This window comes from Dendrobates tinctorius, unplaced genomic scaffold, assembly GCF_039654945.1.
Source record: "Dendrobates tinctorius isolate UK_male_01 unplaced genomic scaffold, ASM3965494v1 ptg000140l, whole genome shotgun sequence".
Classification (NCBI taxonomy): Eukaryota; Metazoa; Chordata; class Amphibia; order Anura; family Dendrobatidae; genus Dendrobates; species Dendrobates tinctorius.
Genome location: NW_027361808.1, coordinates 15,402,501 through 15,424,802, shown reverse-complemented (window position 1 = coordinate 15,424,802; position 22,302 = coordinate 15,402,501). Strand labels below are relative to the sequence as shown.

The following is a 22,302-nucleotide window of genomic DNA, read 5'->3' as shown; positions in this document are numbered from 1 at the left end:
ATGTTTTTTTGCATATTGGGAGTGATTTTCGGCCATTTTTTATATTTCATAAAGCAAAAAATAAAATGCTATCCTATGAAGCCTGGTATGTTGCTGAACTTCATAGAAGCACATTACATAACTATATACACAGAATCATGGTATCACGATGTATAGAGCAATCAAGACTGCAATTTCAAATTCCTTAAGGGCCCGGGGACATAAAGATATAAAAGTTTAAATCTCCTATTCCATTTTCAAATAATAAAATTGCTGTCTTTCAATGGCCTCCTCAAAAATGCAATAAATGCAATAGGTAAAATGTTTGTACCTTAAAATGTTGTATATAAAAATGTCAGCTTAGCACGCTCTCACACAAGTCCATTGATGGAAAACTAAAAAGGCAATATGAGTCAATAACTTTTTTCTATTTTTTTTTCTACTGTATGGACTGTGAACGATTTAGTAAAAGTTTGACTACTGAAAAGCACTAGGTGTCCCCTGGAATGTGTGCGGCGGTTCCTGAAGAGGGAATCCTAGAGTCAAAGGAGGCCTACCGCCCAGAAGTGAATGTGATGCACCCCCACCTAACAACATATTAGAAATGGGACACAATTTTCCTGCAGGGTGCCAGAGCGTACTGGAGCAGCAGCTTTTCCACCTCGCTCGGGCACCTTACTCTGGCACTCTACCTGTTACTGATACAGAGCTTGAGAAAATAGAAGGCAATGCACCAGTAACAGGTATAGTGCTAGTATGTTTTTGTAGAGGCTGAGCTCCCTATAAGACTGTATAGCTAATTTTAAATGCATTTTAGGGGTGATACTCTCTTTAAATAAAGTAACTGAAATATATGCAATGGCATTTTGATTCATTAACACACAAAAATGTTTAATAATAGAATATAATTAGCAGTCAATTTAACACATTGACCGCTGACATCATTATCCAGGGTAGCCCGCATGCATCCAGATGGCCAATCAGTGACTATCTGCTGAAGACATTACTGAGACGCTAAAGGAAAGTCCCTAGGATGCTAATATTGTTCACCTAATACCGCATAATTTTGATATATTGGGTTATGTGTATATCAGCATGCAGCTACTGATATATTAGTGGGCAGCGGCCAATGTGTTAATGGCATGAAACAAATAAGCTGAATTATTAAAGACTGGGGTCAGATGGCTGTATCAAAAATTGTGCATATCACATCCTCAAATTGTCGATGTGACTGGCTTCATGTGCAGCTCCCTCTGCTCATCCACAAAGCGGACAAGTGCAAGAGTTGCCTGCCAATTATATGCACTAGTCCAGTCTGAACAACAGACGTGACAAATGGATGCAGTAGTTTTTTTCACAAGGATTATCGGTCCATGTGCAAAATACCTGGTGTGCACTGGATCATAGGTTATTATTTAGGCAGATTGCTCTCATTTATGCACACGGAAAGAACACTGACCAGCAATAAGGCTATTTGAATCCAGCTGAATTTTGGTGTGTAATGGAAAAGAATTAAAGTCTTCTAAAATAGTTGCAGCATTTCTTTTTATTATTAACATCTTAAAGGATTTCAAATCCAGTTTGAAATCAGAAAACATATTTGTTATAATTAAATGTGCGCATCTGCTCTGATCATGAATCAAATTACCATATGTAAAGAAGCACACTGCATCCGGTGAAGTCATAAGTTTACATACACATAGAATGGAGTAATTAAAACTCATTTATTCCCTTCACAGTTTCCATGTCAACAAGTAATGTGGATAACTACTATGCATGTGACACAGGCAATTCACAATATCAAAATTCCATTGGGTCAGAAGTTTACATAGACTAAATTGACTGTGCCTTTAAATACACTATCTTAGAAAATTCCAGACAATTTTATCTTCTGATAGGCTAATTGAAAGTGTACACGTTGCAGTATTTTAAGGCCTACCTTCAGGGCTTACCTGCTTTTCTCCTTGACATCACTGAAAAATTAAAGCAAACAAAAAAAGCTAAGATATCAGAAGACTTGTGGACTTCCACAAGTCTAGTTCATCTTTGGGAGAAATTTCCAAACTCATGAAGGTACCTGGTGCATCTGTATAAAGGATAATCTGCAAGTTTCCACACTATGGTACCACGCATATCCACAAGTGAATCCTAAAGATGAATGTACTTTGGTGCAGAAAATTCACATCAATCCAAGAACAACAGCAAATAACCAAAAATCCAAAAATGCTCGAGGAAAACAGTACAAGTATATTTATATCAACAGTAAATCTTGTTCTATTTTAACATGACCTGAAAGGCCCCTCAGCCATGAAAAAAAGCTACTGCTCCAAAAAATGCCGGTAACAGTTTGCAATTACACATGGGGATAAAAATGTTAGTTTTTGGAGAAAAGGCCTCTGGTGTAATGAAATTACCGTATATACTCGTGTATAAGCCGAGTTTTTCAGCCCTTTTTTTGGTCTGAAAAAGACCCTCTCGGCTTATACACGCGTCATACATCTGAAAGCCAGCGAGGGAGGGGGTGCAGGTGACATGTTACTCACCCTTCTGGCGTCTGCATATCCGGCTCTGCTACATCTCAGTCTCAGCGTCTGTATCTCCCTTCCTGTCTTCCTCCTGTGCGGTTACATGGTACTGCTCATTAAAGTCATGATTATGGACGTGTCTCCACTCTCATAGGGGTGGAGCCGCATATTAATGACTTTAATGAGCGGTACCATGTGACCGCACAGGAAGAAGACAGGAAGGGAAATACAGACGCTGGGACTGGGATGTAGCAGAGCCGGATATGCAAACGCCAGGAGGGTGAGTAGCACTGGGGGAGGGTGAGCCAGCCATGCCATAAGGAGAGGTAAGTATGTTTTTTTTTAAATCGCAGCAGCAGCATTATTATATGGGGCATATATGGAGCATGTTATGGGCCATCAATAACCTTTGTGCAGCATTATATGGGGCATATATTAATATGGAGCATGTTGCATTTCCCACCATCGGCTTATATTCGAGTCAATAAGTTTTTCCATTTTTTTGTGGCAAAATTAGGGGGGTTGGCTTATACTCGGGTCGGCTTATACACGAGTATATACGGTAACTGAAACTGTTTAACAACTATAAGCCGACCTGCAAACCAAAGAATGCTATCTTAAACTTTAAGGATTTGGGTGTTCGCTACATGTGATGGGGGTGATTTGTTGCAACAGTGACTGCACTCCACAAAATAGATGGCATTGACAAAGCCGGTCAATGTGTCAGTTAGGACATTAAAACTTTGGCAAAAAGTGGTCTTCCAAATAGAGTATGACCTCAAATATACAAATGGCTTAAGGACAATACAAAGTGAAGGTGATGGAGCGCCCATCACAAGCCCTGACCTCAATCCCATAGAAAATTTATAGACAGAAAATAAATGTAAAAAAAAAATGAAAAAGTGTGTGTCAAGCAAGGAGGCCTACAAACCTAATTCAGCTACACCAGTCAGGAGAAATGTGCAAAAACTCCAGGAATTTATTGTGTGAAACTTGTGGAAGCCTGAAACATTTTACGAAAGTTACTCAATATAAAGGCAAAGATAACAAATGCTAACCATATGTATGCAAACTTCTGAACCACTGGGAATGTGATGAAATAAATAAATGCTTAAATAAGTTATTGTCACTAGCAATATTCCGTCATGCACGTTATCAAAATATAGAAGTCATTCTAAAACAAGAGGGAATGAATGCTAGGATTAATGCCAGAAACTGTGAAAAAAAATTATTTTAATGAATGCAGTTAAGGTGTAACCTTACAGTATGTAAACTTATGATTTTGATTGTAATGCTTAAGAACAATGATTTAACAGCAATTATAAATGCATCGACATACAAATGTAGCTGACAAACAATCATTCATTTTCTATTGATTCAACTTTATAGTAAAGTAGTAAAAGGAGTTGTCAGCCTAGGTAAACCCCCATCCTGGAGAAACCAAGCTAGACAATGAGAAGATTACCGGGGTTTGTCAACTGCAATCCTCAGCTATTAAAGGTTATTCAAAATATATTATTACCAAGTGACTATTGAGGTCAATGTACTAAATGATTACAGTGGGTTATACATAACAAGAGCCTCTCTTTTCACTGGCTTTACAATATAACTAAAACAGGAGTGCCTCAACAGAGGATCTTTTTAATGTCCATATAAGCTAAAAGTGAAAACTCCCTTTAAATGCACATTGATGTGTGTTACATCTTTACTGTAAGCAGTATCTATATTATTATATTAATTTATTTAGCCACCAGTTTTTGTCTACTACTAATTTGGCTATATTTATAGTACATGGATTAGGGAAAGAATAGAGTCAAGCTGGCCAAACACTTTCTACAGCTGTAGGCCATGCTTATTCAGCCAACATCTACTCTTCACGATTTCTCTACATGCATGCACGATCAGTAGGAGTAAGCCATTATCAGTGCCTAACACTTGTTTCCCCAGAGATCATTGATCAGAGAAGTGTCAGTAAATACCCCATACACATTAGTCAGTCAATCCCATAAAAATTGGCAGGCTTGGCCTACATACACCTAATTTATGTGGTGGTCTTTACAATGTACCACAGTATGACTATATTGTTTCAGTTTACCAATGGGACAAGGGTTTGAAAAAAAATTCCCTCTTGCTTTTATAAGTGAATAGATTTTTAATGTTATTATCTAATATTTATTAAAGGAGATGTTCTTTTGGGATAACCCGTGTCCATATGCTCTAATATGGACACGGGATATCATAGAAGGACAACAATAAAGTAGCAAAAAACAGCTTACCCTTGTAGAGGCTTTTATAGGAGTCTTGGCCCAGAGGAAACCATATCTGCACAGTATGATGCAAGAAAGACCATAGAAGAAAAGTCCTCCAGCCGTATTCCAGATAAAACTTTACTCCAGCATAATTAAAAGGATGAAACAGCTTCAAGTATCATCCAGTGTAATAATTCTGTCCTTTTTCTACATGTTTCAGACTGTTATGTAGTCCTTATTCGTGGATTTATGAAATGTGTACGAAAAAGAAAGAATTTTAACAGTGGCTTACACTTGAAGCTGTTTCATCCTTTTAATTACGTTGGAGTAAAGCTTACTTTTTAATCTGGAATACGGCTTGAGGAGTTTTTTCTATGGACATCATAAAAGGAGCTTCTTCGCACAAGACCCCCCTTTTACATGCCAGAGCAGAGGGAAATTGACAAGCAATGGCTTCCACTAGGGTCATCCATGTATGACTAAGTAGGACCAGTGTAAGCTAATAGGGAAAATGTCTGTCTGGCCTTGGGTTCCCCCATCAAAATAAGATGACTGCATATTAAATGAGTTTATTGTGTTGCAACAGCCACTTTAAGTGCCTGGTTGTAACTTTTGAACTAGACAACTGCTTGTATATTGGTGAATACAGTGTAACATGGCCAAAATAAATTTTTTTTTATGTACCCAATAAAAAGAATGCAAATCAGAATTCACAGTTAATGCTGATGAACAATGGACTGAAGTCATTGGTAAATGCTGCATTTATGTTTATCAAGCTTTAGTCAGCTGTGGTACTGTAATATATTTTATAGATATAAATTATGCACGTTAAAGAAATGTGTCACCAAAGTAGAGAAAAAGTACTAATGTCCTCAAGTAACTAGACATCAGGAATAAGATCCATCAGATGTTTACTTATTAAAAGCAGGCTGTCCTATATCACATGAAAACTAGTAGCATAAGCGTGATTGCAATATGTATCTTTGAAGTGCACAGTGTTCTGCCAGTGGTTATTGATGGAGGCCATGTCTATTCAGAACAACAGTCGTGGTCTTACTTACAAGTAAGCATGCACAGCAAGCTTAGGGCATTCTTGCAAGTTTTTGAGTTGTTACTCCAAGTAAACTGTCTTTTCAGGGGTTCACTGTAAGTGGCCAGTGTGCACCACAATAGATCATCATGACAGCAAAGTCTAACTTGGCTTCCAATGCGATTTAGAAGCAGCACCACATTTAGTTTCACACAGTGTTCTTGTTATCTCTTGAAGCTTGTAGATTTGTTGTGATTTTTGTCCTATAATTAATTTCCAACGTTGTGCCACGAATCTTTTATGTACAAGTCCACCAAACGGCACCAAACTTAGTAGGAAATAACCAGTTAAATTTTGGAATACTATTTTCAAGGCATTACCATTTTCCAGGAATGGGTACTCCACATTCATACCAACCAACATAATTATGAGGCGTTCCATAACCTATTTGTCCAAAATTCACAGGTTCTTGGGTGTAATGGCGATAATAACCTGTAATTAGAGAAAAATACATATTACTCTTCTACAAAGTGATTCTGAAATATTAAAGAAAAGTTATTATAGGCATAACACTGATGAATAGTGTAATTAGATGTCACAACAACGTCTTGCAAGACAATATAATTCTACTTGTACATCTGCGAAAACAGAAGCAAGTGAACCAAAATATAGGTGTTCTAAACAGAATGCTACAAAGCATCTCTAACTTATAAATTGTTCTATGAAGCAGATAAGAGATCTAACACTGTGGTATACATAGGAGATAGAGAGTCTCATTCAGGTGCTGCTTGACACCAGAACACTTCTAACCAAAGAGGATAGGGATTCATGTTGCTCCATTACAGCTTTAGCACATTTTCTATTTTGTGTCTTCTAAACTTGCTGCACCTTGTACAGCTCATTTTACAGGGTAAAATCACCCATTAAAATTTTAAAGAGATCAAACTTGAATGGGTCCATCATTCCATAGAAAGGTTGTCAGCGCCTATATTGAACATTCTCCTTTGAACTTAAAGAGCACTTGACAATTGCTCAAAAAAATTAGTTAAATACTATTTAAATGTCTGCGTGCCCCTGATTCTTCGTCTCTTTTACGTGTTCCGCTGCTTCGTTCCATTGCAGAAATATCCACATTTGTTTCTTCTCAAGCACAGTATGTGAAATCTCTACTTGCCATTTGACTGGGCAATTCTTCACAATGTTCTTTGTGGGTGTCATCTTCTACCCCTCCCTCTGGGGCATACAGCTTCCAGTGTCTTACAATGTTAGATCTGTTGCTGGGCTGTGATTGGCAGCATCTGGGAAGCAGCAGCAAAAGTGCATGTCCCAAGAAAAGAGTCTGAAGAAATGTTCAATTGGCCTTCAAAGCAAAGACTTCACATATTGCACTCCAGAAAAAACAAATGTGAATAAGCAATGGCATGATGCACCAAAAAATGGTAAAAAAGTGTCAGAATCGGGGGAGCACAAAGATTTTCACAAGGTAGTTAACTTATTTTTTTGTGCATTTGACAGGTCATCTTTAACTATTTTCTGATAAGGGCGTTATGCTTTCCAGAATCATAGGGTGAGAGGGACCTACAGTACAATTAGTTTCAATAATCTGAATTATGAGGTAATTAGCAAAGATAAAGCTGATAGTTATACTGCATTAAGTGAGGCAGTACGAGGAAGTTTAACTTTGACGGTGAGCCTGAAATCATAATAGTATTATCAGCATATTGTTTAGAAAATTTAAAAGCAAAGCCTCAGAGAATATTGTCACTAAAGGGGTGCGTACATAGAAATCATGGGATCCCTTAGCAATAGTCTTATTTTGGGACTATCCCCTGTACAGGTCCGCTCCACTATCCCCCCATAAAATTAGCAGAGTAGGCAGAGCCACACTTCCCAACTTTTAAAACCAGGGAGAGGGCATCAGGGAGACAGCAGGTACATAGTAATTATGCCAATACTGAAGCGTCTTAGTTTTCTCACCCCAAACCATACCCCTTTCATGGCCCTTATAAAGTATTAGACCCTAAAAAATGCACCTCATACTGATTTATACCCCCCATAGTGAATTACCCCCACAGCACCCCCCATGTCCATTATGATGACACCACAGTGCATCCAGCAAAGTATGATGCCACTACAATAACACCAAAAGAGTACAATTCCTCTCACTACATGATCCCCTAAAGTTCCCCCAAACACAGTATAATAGCCACACAGCTGCCTTACGGATAGCATGATGACCCCATTAATAGAAGTACATTTATCTCTCCATTAGAATACAATGCAGTTTATCTGATTGTATATTGCGGTAGCCAATTGTGAATATCCTATGTATATATAACCACAGCATTTGTACCGGTTGTAGTTGTGTGCATTTTGCTAGTTTTATTGGGATACATTGAGATCCATGGGATACCTAAACAGCTCTTGATTTCTGTCGTGAGGGTACATGTATATTGGACACTATTGAGCTTCCATTTCTAGTTGAACTCATGTGATGTACCTGTTATCAAAGAAAGAGTCTACTTGGTATATGTATATATTATAGACTATTATGTCTGTTTCTCTTGTGATAGAATCTGTTTTTAAAGGGTAGAGTACCTATGTAAGGTTGCTTTATAGGCTTTTAAGGCCAGACAATGACATGCAAGGGTCCCTTCTCTTGCGTTGCCTATTAGGCTGTGTGCCCGTGTTGCGTTTTTGAAGCGTTTCCGCTGCGTTTTTGCCGCTGCGGAAACACTTCAAAAATGCTTAAAAACCACATTCCCATGCAATCCTATAGGATTCCACAGTTGCTGTGCCAATGCTGCGGATTTTTCTGCTGCGGAATCGCATAGCGGTAAAAATCGAAGCATGTCCATTAATTCTGCAGAATTGCGGCGATTCCACTGCCATAGGATTGCATTGAAATGCTCACTTTACTCATGTGGTTATGCCCACCAGGCGTAAAGTGAGCACTCCATGTGCGGATGGTACCCAGGGTCTGGAGGAGATTCTCCTCCATGCCCTGGGTACCATATTCCAGTAAAAAAATAGAATCAAAATAAAAAATAGGGATATACTTACCCTCTGTCTGGTTAGCCACATGCGCAAAGTGAGCATTTCAATGCAATCCTATGGCGGCGAAATCGCCACGATTTCGCAGAATTAATAGACATGCTGCGGATTTTGCTGCTATTCGATTCCGCAGCGGAAAAATCCGCAGTATTGGCAGAGCAACTGCGAAATCCCATAGGATTGCATGGGAATGTGTTTTTTAAGCGTTTCTGCCACGGCAAAAACACGGCAGAAACACTTAAAAAACGCAATGTGGGCACACAGCCTTAGGGTGTCAACCTTCACTGATAACTAGGTTTCCTATTTTAGGGCCTTTAAGGCATATTGTAGTGGTTATATAGCCACACTACTTTTCTGTACCCTCTATTTGCATTCGTTCTGTATATTTTTTCTCTTTTTCCTGTTTTTAATGATATTTAACTCTTTTTCTTTTTGTTTACCCATTAAAGTAAAATATTTTAGTAATAAGGGTTTTTTTTCACTTGTTAGGTTGATTTCCCCCACAGTCCCAACTTGCAATATGATGCCCCCATCCTCCACATAGTATGAGGGCCCCTACACACAGTAAGACTGATCTCACAAGCAGTATGAGGGCCCTACACACAATAAGACAGATCTCACAAGCAGTGTGAGGGCCCCAAGCACTAAAATGTCACTCACAGCCCCCCACAACGTAAGAGAGCCTCCACAGTCTCACAAACAATATGATGTTTCCTACAGCCCTAATATGTAGTTTGAGGGCCAACAGATAGTATGAGGGCCTCCATATACAATATGATGGCCCCGTAGCCCTCCACTCAGTATAAGGGGCTCCAGAAACTCCAACACAGTATGAGAAGCCCCCACACTGTTCAATAGCCCTGCAGCCACACATTAAAAAGAATACAAACTACTCACCTTCTGCCATTCCTCTGATGTCTTCTCTGGTCAGTGCACTGTGCCGACAGATGCTCCATAAGACGTCATCGTGTCTGCTGTGATGACGTCCAATTATGAAATTATGATGAAAGTCAGGGGGAGTTGGAAGGGAATGGTGCCACTCGGTACTGGGCCCCCCAGCTAATGGACCCTTTAGCAGTGGCGTGGTCTGCTGCTATGCACAGTACATCCCGTCACTAAAGATGCCTACCTTTAATAGCAGGCAACACTTGGAATTCAGAAGATGGGTCTGTTCTTCCTTCCATGTAAGAGTCCACAAACTGACAATGATCTTCTCCTCTTCCCCAGCTATCTCCTATACTGTAAAATGTGTCTAAAACAAAAGAGTAAACATACTTTCAATATATTTGCTATTGCTTCAAACCTGAGCTATTCAGTTTTTTACTTATGCACCATATTATGAAATTAACAATTGACTATACTGTATGTAAGATTCTTAATATACTTTAAAAGGAAACTATCACTTTGTACCTGTATTGCACAGATACTGGCTGGTGACTGGCACATGCAGTATTATTTGAACACTCCCATTTATTATACGGACGGTTGGACCTTGCACAACAAGCACTTTATTTTTACCTTTTGTGTCTCCTGTTTCCTCATAGATTCTACGCTTGCGAGCAGTGCCCTCACTACTGCTGGTATGCTTTGAACTATGTGTAAGGTTTTGTTCACATGTCTAGTAGTCATCAGTTGGAATGTAGAGGAGACATAAAAGGTAAAAATAAAGTGCTTTTCTTGCCATCATTATAATAAATAGGAGCTTTCAAATAACATTGCATGAACCAGTCACCAGTCAGAATCTGTACAATACAAGTACAAAGTGCTACTAAGTGTGGAAATAGTTAGATTAGTGAGGTGATAGGCATGTCTAAAGAAATATGTTTTTAGGGCATGCTTGAAACACTACACTACTACTAAGTGTGGGGATAGTTAGTTAGATTAGTGAAGTGACAGGCCTGTCTAAATAAATATGTTTTTAGGGCATGCTTGAAACTGTGGATACTTGGAATTACCCAGATTGTCTGGGAATATTGCATTTGAGAAAACTGATTCAGCACAAGAAAAGTCATGGAGACTATTTTGGAAAGTTTGGATTATAGAGGATGCTAGTCTTATGTCATTAGAGGAATAAAGAGGACGGGTAAAGTGGTTGACAGAGATGAAGGGAAGAGATGTAGGGCAGTGCAGAACTGTGGAGAGCTTTGTTTGTAAGAATTAAACGTTTATATTGGATTATGTGATGAAGGGGAAACCAGTGCAAAGACTGGCACAAGACAGCGGAATCACTGTAGTGGTTGGACAAAAATATGATCCTGGCTGCTGCATTCAGCTTGCAGCAAAAGAATTTACTTAGCAGAGATTATGCTAAGAGCAACGCTTAAAATAAGATTCCAAATATTGGCTTTTGCATTATGTGAAATACTATACGGGCAGTAACTAATAGGATGGTAGTTCACAGGGAGAAATGCAAGAGAAAACAAAATTACATCTATAGAATGGAAGGAGTAGAACTAAGCAACAGCACGTGTGAAAAAGACTTGGTTAGATCACAGACTGCGCATGAGTTAACAATGTGATGCAGCAGCAAAAACGTCAAACACAGTTCTAGAATGTATTAAGAGAAGCATAGAGTCTAGATCACATGAAGTCATTATCCCCCTCTTCTCCTCCTTGGTCAGGCCCCATCTGGAATACAGTGTCCAGTTCTGGGCACCACATTTTAAAAAATATATTGAAAAACTGGAACAAGTTCAGAGAAGAGCTACCAGGATGGAGAGCAGATTACGAGGAATGGTTAAAGGGAACCTGTCAGCAGGATTGTGCACACTAACCTACACAGTGTCAGGTTTGTGCAGTTATACTGATTAAAATGATAACTTGATTGATGAAATCTGTCTTGCGGTTGTTGGTTAATCTTTATTTTCAGTTTTGAGTTAATGAGATTCTTGTGCCTCTTGGCGGCCTGTAGGGAGGGTTCATGTGGTGCTCTGCTTAGGCATTCATAATGCAGATTGCTGAAGGGTCATTGACCCCTCAGTGACCTGGCCCCTAGTTTACATTATGAATATATGTACATACTTAAAAAAAATTACTTAATTAATCGCATGTTTATTGTGTAGTTAATTAATGTGCTTGATGTTTTCTTGAGTATAAAAAAAAATCCATTTTAAAATGGCACCCGCCATGCCGGCGCTGTAGCAGCTATCGGTGTATATAGAGGTGATCCGACAGCTGCTACTTCGCATGCGCTGGTGGCGCCGTCTTGCTAAAGAAAAAAAAAATTCCTCCTCCAAGATGGCGCCACCAGCGCCTGCGCAGTAGCAGCTCACAGTGATCGCCAATAGCTGCTACTGTGTCGGTGGCACCATTTTAAAATGGATTTTTTTATGCTCCTCAGGAAAACATCAAGCACATTTATTAACTGCACATTAAACATGCATTGTGGTTCAGCGCAAGTGCCACGACTCTTTTATTTATGTACACATATTCATTATGTAAATTAGGGGGCAGGTCAGTGAGGGATCAGTGACCAGTCAGCAGTCTGTATTATGAATGCCTAAGCAGAGCACCACATGAAGACCCCCCACAGGCCACCCTGCAGCACAGGCATATAATTAACTAAAACTGAAAATAAAGATTAAACAACAACCACAAGACGGATTTCATCAACCAAGGTATCATTTTAATCAGTATAACGGCAGTGTGCTGACACTATGTGTAGGTTACTGTGCACGATCATGCTGACAGGTTCCCTTTAACCCCTTCACTACCAAGGGTGGTTTGCACGTTAACTCCCGGGCCAATTTTTACAATCCTGACCACTGTCCCTTTATGAGGTAATAACTCTGAAACGCTTTCATGGATCCCGGTGATTCTGACTTTGTTTTCTCGTGACATATTGTACTTCATGTTAGTGGTAAAATTTCATTCATATAACATGCGTTTATTTGTGAAAAAAATGGAAATTTGGGGAAAATTTTTAAAATTTTGCAATTTTCCAACTTTGAATTTTTATGCTCTTAAATCACAGAGATACGGCACACAAAAAACTTAATAAGTAACATTTCCCACATGTTTACTTTACATCAGCACAATTTGGGAACCAAAATTTTTTTTGTTAGGAAGTTATAAGGGTTAAAAGTTGACCAGCGATTTCTCATTTTTGCAACACCGTTTTAGTTTTATGGACCACATCACATTTGAAGCCACTTTGAGGGGTCTATATGATAGAAAATACCCAAAAGTGACACCATTCTAAAAACTGCACCCCTTAATGTGCTCAAAACCACATTCAAGAAGTTTATTAACCCTTCAGGTGCGTCACAGGAATTTTTTGGAATATTTAAAAAAAAATGAACATTTAACTTTTTTTTCACAAAAAAAATACTTCAGGTTCAATTTTTTTTATTTTACCAAGGGTAACAGGAGAAATTGGACTGGAAAAGTTATTGTGCAATTTGTCCTGAGTACGCTGATACCTGATATGTGGGGGGAACCACTGTTTCGGCACATGGCAGAGCTCAGAATGGAAGGCGTGCCGTTTGACTTTTTCAATGCAAAATTGGCTGGAATTCAGATCGGACGCTATGTCACGTTTGGAGAGCCCCTGATGTACCTAAACAGTGGAAACCCTCCACAAGTGACTCCATTTTGGAAACTAGACACCCCAAGGAACTTATATAGATATGTGGTGAGAACTTTGAACCCACAAGGGTTTCACAGAAGTTTATAACGTACAGAGGTACAATTAGAAATCATATTTTTTCCACAAAAATGATCTTTTCACCCCCAATTTTTATTTTCCCAAGGGTAACAGGACCCTAAAAGTTATTGTGCAATTTGTCCTGAGTATGTTGATACCCCATGTGTGGGTGTAAACGACTATTTGGGCGCATGGCAGAGCTCAGAAGGGAAGCAGCGCCATTTGACTTTTTTTGGCTGGAATTGAGATCGGACACCATCTCGCGATTGGAAAGCCCCTGATGTATCAAAACAGTGGAAACCCCCCACAAATGACACCATTTTGGAAACTAGACCCCCCCAAGGAACTTATCTAGATGTGTGGTGAGCATTTTGAACCCCCCCAGTGCTTCACAGAAGTTTATAACGCCCGGGCATGAAAATAAAAAAATCGTATTTTTTCCACAAACATGATCTTTTAGCCACCAATTTTTTTATTTTCCCAAGGGTATCAGGAGAAATTGGACCCCAAAAGTTGTTGTCCAATTTGTCCTGAGTACACTGATTCCCTATATGTGGGAAAAAAACTACTGTATGGGCACATGTCAGGGCTCGGAAGGGAAGTAGTGAAGTTTTGGAATGTAGACTTTGATGGAATGGTCTGTGGGTGTCATGTTGCTTTTGGAGAGCCCCTGATGTACCTAAACAGTGGAAACCCCCCCACAAATGACCCCATTTTGGAAACTAGACCCCCTAAGGAACTTATCTAGATGTGTGGTGAGCACTTTGAACCCCCAAGGGCTTCACAGAAGTTTATAATGCCCGGGCATGAAAATAAAAAAATCGTATTTTTTCCACAAACATGATCATTTAGTCACTAATTTTTTTATTTTCCCAAGGGTACCAGGAGAAATTGGACCCCAAAAGTTGTTGTCCAATTTGTCCTGAGTAAGCTGACACCCCATATGTGGGAGAAAACTACTGTATGGGCACACGTCGGGGCTCGGAAGGGAAGTAGTGACATTTTGGAATGCAGACTTTGATGGAATGGTCTGTGGGTGTCATTTGTGTTTGGAGAGCCCCTGATGTACCTAAACTATTGAAACTCCCCACAAGTGACCCCATTTTGGAAACTACACCCCCCACGGAACTTATCTAGATATGTGGTGAGCACTTTGAACCCCTAAGTGCTTCACAGAAGTTTATAACGCCTGGGCGTGAAAATAAAAATATCATTTTGTTCCACAAAAATGATATTTTTGCCCCCAATTTTTTATTTTCCTAAGAGTAACAGGAGAAATTGGACCCCAAAAGTTGTTTTGCAATTTGTCCTGAGTAGGCTGATACCCTATATGTGAGGGTAAAACACTGTTTAGGCGCATGGCAGAGCTTGGAAGGGAAGGAGGACCATTTGACTTTTTCAACGCAGAATTGGCTGGAATTGAGATCAGACGCCATGTTGCATTTGGAGAGCACCTGATGTGCCCAAACAGTGGAAACCCCCCAATTATAACTCCAACCCTAACCCCAACACACCCCTAACCCTCATCTCAGCCCTAACCCTAGCCCTAACCCTAGCCCTAATGGGAAAATGGAAATAAATACATTTTTTTTTAATTTTATTATTTTTCCCTAACTAAGGGGGTGATAATGGGGGGTTTGATTTACTATTTATGGCGGTTTTTATATTTGGCAGCTGTCACACGCTAAAAGACGCTTTTTATTGTAAAAATCATTTTTACATCACCACATATTGAGAGCTATAATTTTTTCATATTTTGACCCACCGAGTCATGTGAGATCTTATTTTTTGCGGGATGAGTTGATGTTTTTATTGGTACCATTTTCATGCACGTGACATCTTTTGATCGCTTTTTATTCCGATTTTTGGGACGCAGAATGAACAAAAACCAGCGTTTCATGAATTTCTTTTGGGGGGGTGCGTTTACACCGTTCTGCCTGCAGTAAAATTGATAAAGCGGTTTTATTCTTCGGGTCAGTACAGTTACAGCGATACCTCATTTAGGTCATTTTTTTATGTTTTGGCGCTTTTATGCAATGAAAACAATTTTATATAAAAAATAATTATTTTTGCATCGCTTTATTCTGCGAGCTATAACTTTTTTATTTTTTTGCTGATGATGCTGTATGGTGGCTCGTTTTTTGCAGGACAAGATGACGTTTTCAGCGGTACCATGGATATTTATATGCGTCTTTTTGATTGCGCGATATTTCACTTTTTGTTCGGCGGTATGATAATAAATCATTATTTTTTGCTTTTTTTTTTATGTGGTTCGCTAAAGGGGTTACCTAATGGGACAATTTTATAGGGCGGGTTGTTACGGATGTGGCGATACCAAATATGTGTACTTTTATTGTTTTTTTTTTTGTTTTATTTCCAAAAAATGAATTTATTAGGGAATATTTTTTTTTTTTTAATTTATTTAGAGATTATTTTTACACTTTTTTTTAACTTTATTACATTGTCCCAGGGGGGACATCACTGCCCTGTGACAGATCGCTGATCTGTCACATCACAGATCTCTGTGACAGATCAGCGATCTGTCACAGGCACTGCACAAGGCTTCCTTGTGCCTGCGCTTTGCAGGCACTGAGGAAGCCAGCTCCCTGCAAGCCCCCGAAGGTCCCCGTCGCCATCTTGGATCCGGTGACCTGCAGGAATGAAGCCCCCCGCAGCAGCGCTGCACATTGCGCTGCTTTGGGGGACTCAGGGAAGCACAGAGGGAGCCCCCTCCCTGCCGATGCTTCCCTTTAACCCCTGGTACACCGCGATCATGTTTGATCGCGGTGTGCAAGGGGTTAACGTGTCGGGGGCGGTCCGTGACCGCCCCTGACACATTGTGTCGGGTGTCAGCTGTGATAATCAGCTGACACCCGGCCGCGATCAGCGACGCTCACCACGTGGGCGCCGCTGATCGCACTAGACGTACTATCCCATCCATGGGAATTAGGTCCAGGGTCACATGGACGGAATATTGCGTCCATTGTAGGTAAGGGGTTAAAGGATCTGGGAGTGTTTAACTTGCAAAAATGAAGGCTAAGAGGAAACTTAATAGCTGTCTATAAATATCTGAAGGGATGTCACAGTGTAGAGGGATCATCCTTATTCTCATTTGCACATGGAAACACAAGAAGCAAAGGAATAAAACTGAAACAGAGGAGATACAGATTAGATATTAGAAAAAACTTTTTGACAGTTAGGGTGATCAATGAGTGGGACAGGCTGCCTGGAGAGGTGGTGAGTTCTCCTTCAATGGAAGTCTTCAAACAGAGGTTGGACAGACATCTGTCTGGGATGATTTAGTGAATCCTGCATTAAGCAGGGGGTTGGACACAATCACCCTGGAAGTCCCTTTCAAAGCTAACATTTTAGGATTCTGTGATAAGTGTCTGGTGTTTGTTTCTCCTTTCACAAGCAAGGACCATAAATTTCCCAAAGTTATGGTTTGAGTAGAAATCCGCTACTGTGTGAGATTAAATTTTACTGTAAATTCTCACAAATGATTCACAAAACTCCTACTAATTTTTTTTTTAAAAAGGACACTACCTATATTATCCAGCTCCCAGCATTGATAGTGGTCCCATTGGCAAAAAAAAATCAATAATCACAAGGTATCACTAAGGCTGGTTTCACATTAGCGCATTTTCAGCGCGCGCACGGCCGGGGGTAGCTCCGCCCCCGATCCGGCTCTCTGCCCGGCGTGCCCGCCCCTTCCTTGTAGCGCCGCCTCCTAGCGGACAGCGGCGCCTGCGATCGGCGCACCCTATCTTTAGCATAGGGTGCGCCGATCGTGCGCAGGCCGTGCGCTAGTTGCGCTTTGACCTGCGCTGCGCACTTTTGACGGTGCGCCGTGCGCGCCAAAATCAAACTTTTCGGATTTTGGCGCGCACGGCGCACCGTCAAAAGTGCGCAGCGCAGGTCAAAGCGCAACTAGCGCACGGCCTGCGCACGATCGGCGCACCCTATGCTAAAGATAGGGTGCGCCGATCGCAGGCGCCGCTGTCCGCTAGGAGGCGGCGCTACAAGGAAGGGGCGGGCACGCCGGGCAGAGAGCCGGATCGGGGGCGGAGCTACCCCCGGCCGTGCGCGCGCTGAAAATGCGCTAATGTGAAACCAGCCTAACTTGGGAAAATCCTATAGCTTTTTTTTGTATCATTTTATTCAAAAGTTTTCTGTTAAGTCCAATCTTCTTTTCCACCTCACTCATAAAAGTCTGTCCATCATGTTCTATTCATGAAGAGTTGCTAAAGCTTGTCCCTTCACAATAAAGCACTTACCTCTTAGATTTTCACTCAGGTAAATTTTATACCTCAATGAATTACAAAGGATAACTCCTACAAATTTCCGGTACCATGTTCGTTTGACATACTGTTTTCCATGACAACCAGAATAACTTGAATCATGTTTGAATGCAAAAGGAATCCAAATGGGTTCACCCCCTTATAAGAGAATGAAAAGGGGATATAATTATAATATGGAGATATCGATAAATGGCTACAGAATATTATAACCTGCTGCCCTCGGGCTCAGTATATACAGTGTAATACATGCACAACTAAGGAGGACACAACAGCTCGGTAGAGTCTTTCACCTAATATATTCCATCTATTACATTTAATTTAAAAAGTACAGATTGTAAAAGAAAGTAAATAATTTACCTGGTGGCCTTACGATAAGCAGTGGGTTGTCTGTAGGGAAGAAAATAGAAAGCATAAATATCAGTATATCAGGAACAGAAAATAACCAGCACAGATGTATCTTATAGAGGTTGTTCCGTGATAGGACCTTTTGGGTAGGTGATAACTTGTTGATTGGTGGGGATCCACTGTGACCCTCACTGATCGACAGAATGGGACCTTTTTTCCCTGTTAGAATGGAGCCGCACATGCTCCACCACTGCTCCTTTCATTCCTTACAGGGCTGCCAAGCAATGCACTCAGAGTTTTGTTTGCAGCCCTGTAAATAATGAATGGAGTGTCAATCAGATATTAGACCTACCGCTCCATTTTGTAACGGGGATAAAAGTTCCTGTTGATGATAAAAATTCCCCATTCTTCTGCTCGTTACAGGTCCTGACGGTAAAACACCAATCGCCAATCAACAAGTTATCACCTATCCAATGGATGGGCTATAACTTGCTTTCACTGGACAACCCCTTTAATGTTCTTTGAAGAGAATTTAAGGACACATTAAAAACAGGGTTATGAAACCTCATGAAATTAAAAACGATACTTTATTTTTTAGAACACATGAAACATTTCAATATGGCATAAACACTGGGCAATATGTCAATTTTTATAAGAACTTAAAGGGAATCTGTCATCAGGTTTTGGCTACCCCATTTGAGAGTATCACGATGTTTGGCAGAGACCCTGATTTGAGCGTAATATCACTTACTTTACTGGTTGCTGCAGTTTTGATAAAATTACTGTTATATCAGCTACAATTCTAGCAGTTCTCTGAACGGTGAGCTGTGTTTAACCCCGCCCACATGACTGACAGTCTAAGCTGTACACTGTATGCAAACATTTACCAAATGAAGATGGACTACATGGCAGCAGATTTACAATTCCTCTAGTGATAATCCCGTATTGATAAAACAGTGATTTTATCAAACAACAGCAAGCAGCCCAGTAAGTGATATATTGCTGGAATTAGTGCCTTATCCCCTACATTTTAAGATAGATTAGGTAGCAAAAACTTGGTGACAGATTCCCTTTAATGGAAACTTGTCATATTGAAAAAAGTATCTGACCTGAAAGCAGGATGATACAGAGCAGGAGAAGTGGATTAGATTGACTTATATTTTATTGGGAAAAGTTTCAGGAAAAACTTACATTTTTTTTCATTAAATTCCCAAGCGTTTGCATGCATATGTGTCCAGTGGGCAGTCCTATTCAATGACTGACGGTCTTCCCTGTATGACTATGCTTGCAGCGATACTGTAGCTGTCAAACACTGAGTAGAACTGCCCAGGGAGTTCATGTACATACGAACATCAGGGTTTTCAATGAATAAAATACAAATTATACTGAACCTTCAAAAAAAACCCTACATATAATACAGCTCAGCTTCTCCTTCTCTATGCCATGCTGTCCACAGATCACACTACATGTACAACGTGACTTATTTTCTGGGAATGAAGTCAATGAATCTACTCCGTGGATGGAATATAAACTTTCAAAACCGGAAGAATCAAAAACTATAAGTGACGTTTTACCCTTTGTGTACAGCACCAAATTAGAATGACTGCCCCTCTATTAATACTAATTGAATCGAATATATGTATATTTCTTTTTTACGATGAGGACATTCGTTATTAACACGTTTTCATACCTGATTCTGTAACAAATGTCACAGAAGGGCTCATGGGTCCCAAGCCATGTGGATTCTTTGCCTGGATTTTGAAGTAATATCTTGAAATAAAGAATTTAGTTTTATAAACTTTTTTGAAGGTTATTATGAAAAGTAATTTACTTATAATAAATTCAATAAACTTGTGATTTGACAAAGAAACAAAAAAGTATTTTAAAATATGGATAGAAAATGAATCCAAAAGATATTTATATTAATAAGAAATGCATAGAAATAGTCATACCCAAACCAACGGGTTTATGCAAGGTGCAATAAATGACTCCATATTTAGCAGGGTATTTCAGCCTACAAGATGCGCGGTAATTGTTAGATTTATGTGAGTCACACTGGAACCCCCACTGAACGCCAGAGAGGGGGCCATGTCTATCACTGTCACCTTCATAGACAACATATAAAGCAGAAGTACACATGCAGGATAATAATTAGCTGCTACATTTATTAGCTTGAAACTGTATTTGTCAGCTATTTCCACAGATACAGTGGAGCCACAGCCCAATCCTTGTAGAGACATGGTGCCAAGTTTGCCCCATTCAAAATAAAACAATAAATCAATAAAAAAAATACACATACATGGTATGGCTGCATTGAGAAACACCCAATCTATCAAAATATAAACTAAATTAATCCAGTCGGTAAATAGCGTAATGAGAAAAAAATAAAAATGTCAGAATTACGTTTTTTTGGTCACGGCAACATTGCAATTAAAAGCAATAATAGACAATCAAAATATTGTATGTACCCCAAAATGATATCAATAAAAATGTCAGCTCGGTGCACAAAAGAAGCACATCCTCACCTATGCCCAGATCCCAAAAAATGGAGACGTTACAGCCCTTGGAAAATAGCAACATATATATTTTTTTATAAACTTTGGATTTTTTTTCTCCACTTAAATAAAAAAGGACCTATGCATGTTTGGTATCTGCAAACTCCTAATTACCTGGAGAATCATAATTGCAGTTTAGTTTTAGCATTTAGTGAACATAGTAAAAAATAGAAATTGGCATTGCACTATTTTTACAATTTCACTCCACTTGGAATCTTTTTACCATTTTCCAGTACACTATATGGTAAAATCAACAATATCGCTCAGAAGTAAATCTTCTCCCACAAAAAACAATCCCTCACATCGAAAAATACAAGTTATGGCTCTGGGAAGAAGGGGAGCAAAAAGCAAAAATACAAAAACATAAAATCCAGAGGTCGTGAAGAGGTTAAAGAGGACTTCTCAGCAAAATTTTTCATGTTGAGCTGGACACATAGGGCTCATACTCATTGAGAAGAAATACGGACGAGTGCAATCCGATAAAAAAATCGGATTACACTCGGACCAATGTTATTCAATAGGTGACATCTAGTGATGAGCGAGTATACTCGTTGCTCGGGTCTCCCCAAGCATGCTCGGTTGGTGTCCGAGTATTTTGACATGCTTGAAGATTTAGTTTTCGTCACCTCAGCTGCATGATTTGCGGCTGTTGGACAGCTTGAATACATGTGTGGAATGCCTGTTTGTTAGGGAATTCCCACATGTATTCAGTCTGTCTACAAGTCGCAAATCATGCAGATGAGATGACGAAAACTAAATCTCCAAGCACACCAAAATACTCGGATATCACCCGAGCACGCTCGGGGAGATCCGAGCAACGATGGTACTCGCCCATCACTAGTGACATCTCATTTGCGAGTTTTTTCTCAGCTGAAATCGGACTGAGAAAAAAAATCGCAGCATGCTGCGTATTGCTGCGATTCTCGGGCAAGACTCACCAATGCAAGTCAATGGGTGCAAGAAAAAAATCGCACAGAACTCGCACCATGTGAGTGCTGTACGATTTTTACGCACCAGTGTCTTTTCAAAAGTCGGCAATTCATGTCCAGCTACTGTACAATCACACTGACAGCTCACAAAACACTAGATATATACACATAGAATAAATACATATATATATACAGTCGGGTTGGAAAGTATTCAGACTCCTTTACATTTTTCACTCTTTGTTTCATTGCAGCCATTTGGTAAATTCAAAAAAAGTTAATTTTTTTTTCTCATTAATGTACACTCTGCACCCCATCTTATCTGATAAAAACCAGAAATGTAGAAATTTTTGCAAATTTATTAAAAAAGAAAAACTGAAACATCACGTGGTCATAAGTATTCAGACCCTTTGCTCAGACACTCATATTTCCATCACATACTGTTTATTTCCTTGTGATCCTCCTTGAGATGGTTCTACTCCTTCATTGGAGTCCAGTTGTGGTTAATTAAACTGATAGGACTTGATTTGTAAATGCTCATACCTGTCTATATAAGACCTCATAGCTCACAGTGCATGTCAGACCAAATGAGAATCATGGGACAAAGGAACTGGCCAAGAAGCTCAGAGACAGAATTGTGTCAAGGCACAGATCTGGCCAAGGTTGAAAAATAATTTCTGCAGTACTCAAGGT

The 22,302-nt window shown here is 39.7% G+C and overlaps 1 protein-coding gene across 1 annotated transcript in view; it reads right to left on the bottom strand.

Moving 5' to 3' along the window:
• Window positions 1–2,732: 2,732 nt before the first annotated feature.
• FNDC1 (fibronectin type III domain containing 1) overlaps window positions 2,733–22,302 on the bottom strand; it is a 383,993-nt gene continuing 364,423 nt past the window's right edge. The window contains exons 16-20 of the mRNA XM_073545156.1: window positions 19,819–19,898; window positions 18,141–18,170; window positions 17,760–17,921; window positions 9,967–10,089; window positions 2,733–6,275 (exon numbers count right to left, since the gene is read on the bottom strand). Coding sequence (XP_073401257.1) covers window positions 6,160–6,275; window positions 9,967–10,089; window positions 17,760–17,921; window positions 18,141–18,170; window positions 19,819–19,898 — 511 coding nt within the window. The 3' untranslated portion in view covers window positions 2,733–6,159. The remainder of the gene's footprint in view (window positions 6,276–9,966; window positions 10,090–17,759; window positions 17,922–18,140; window positions 18,171–19,818; window positions 19,899–22,302) is intronic.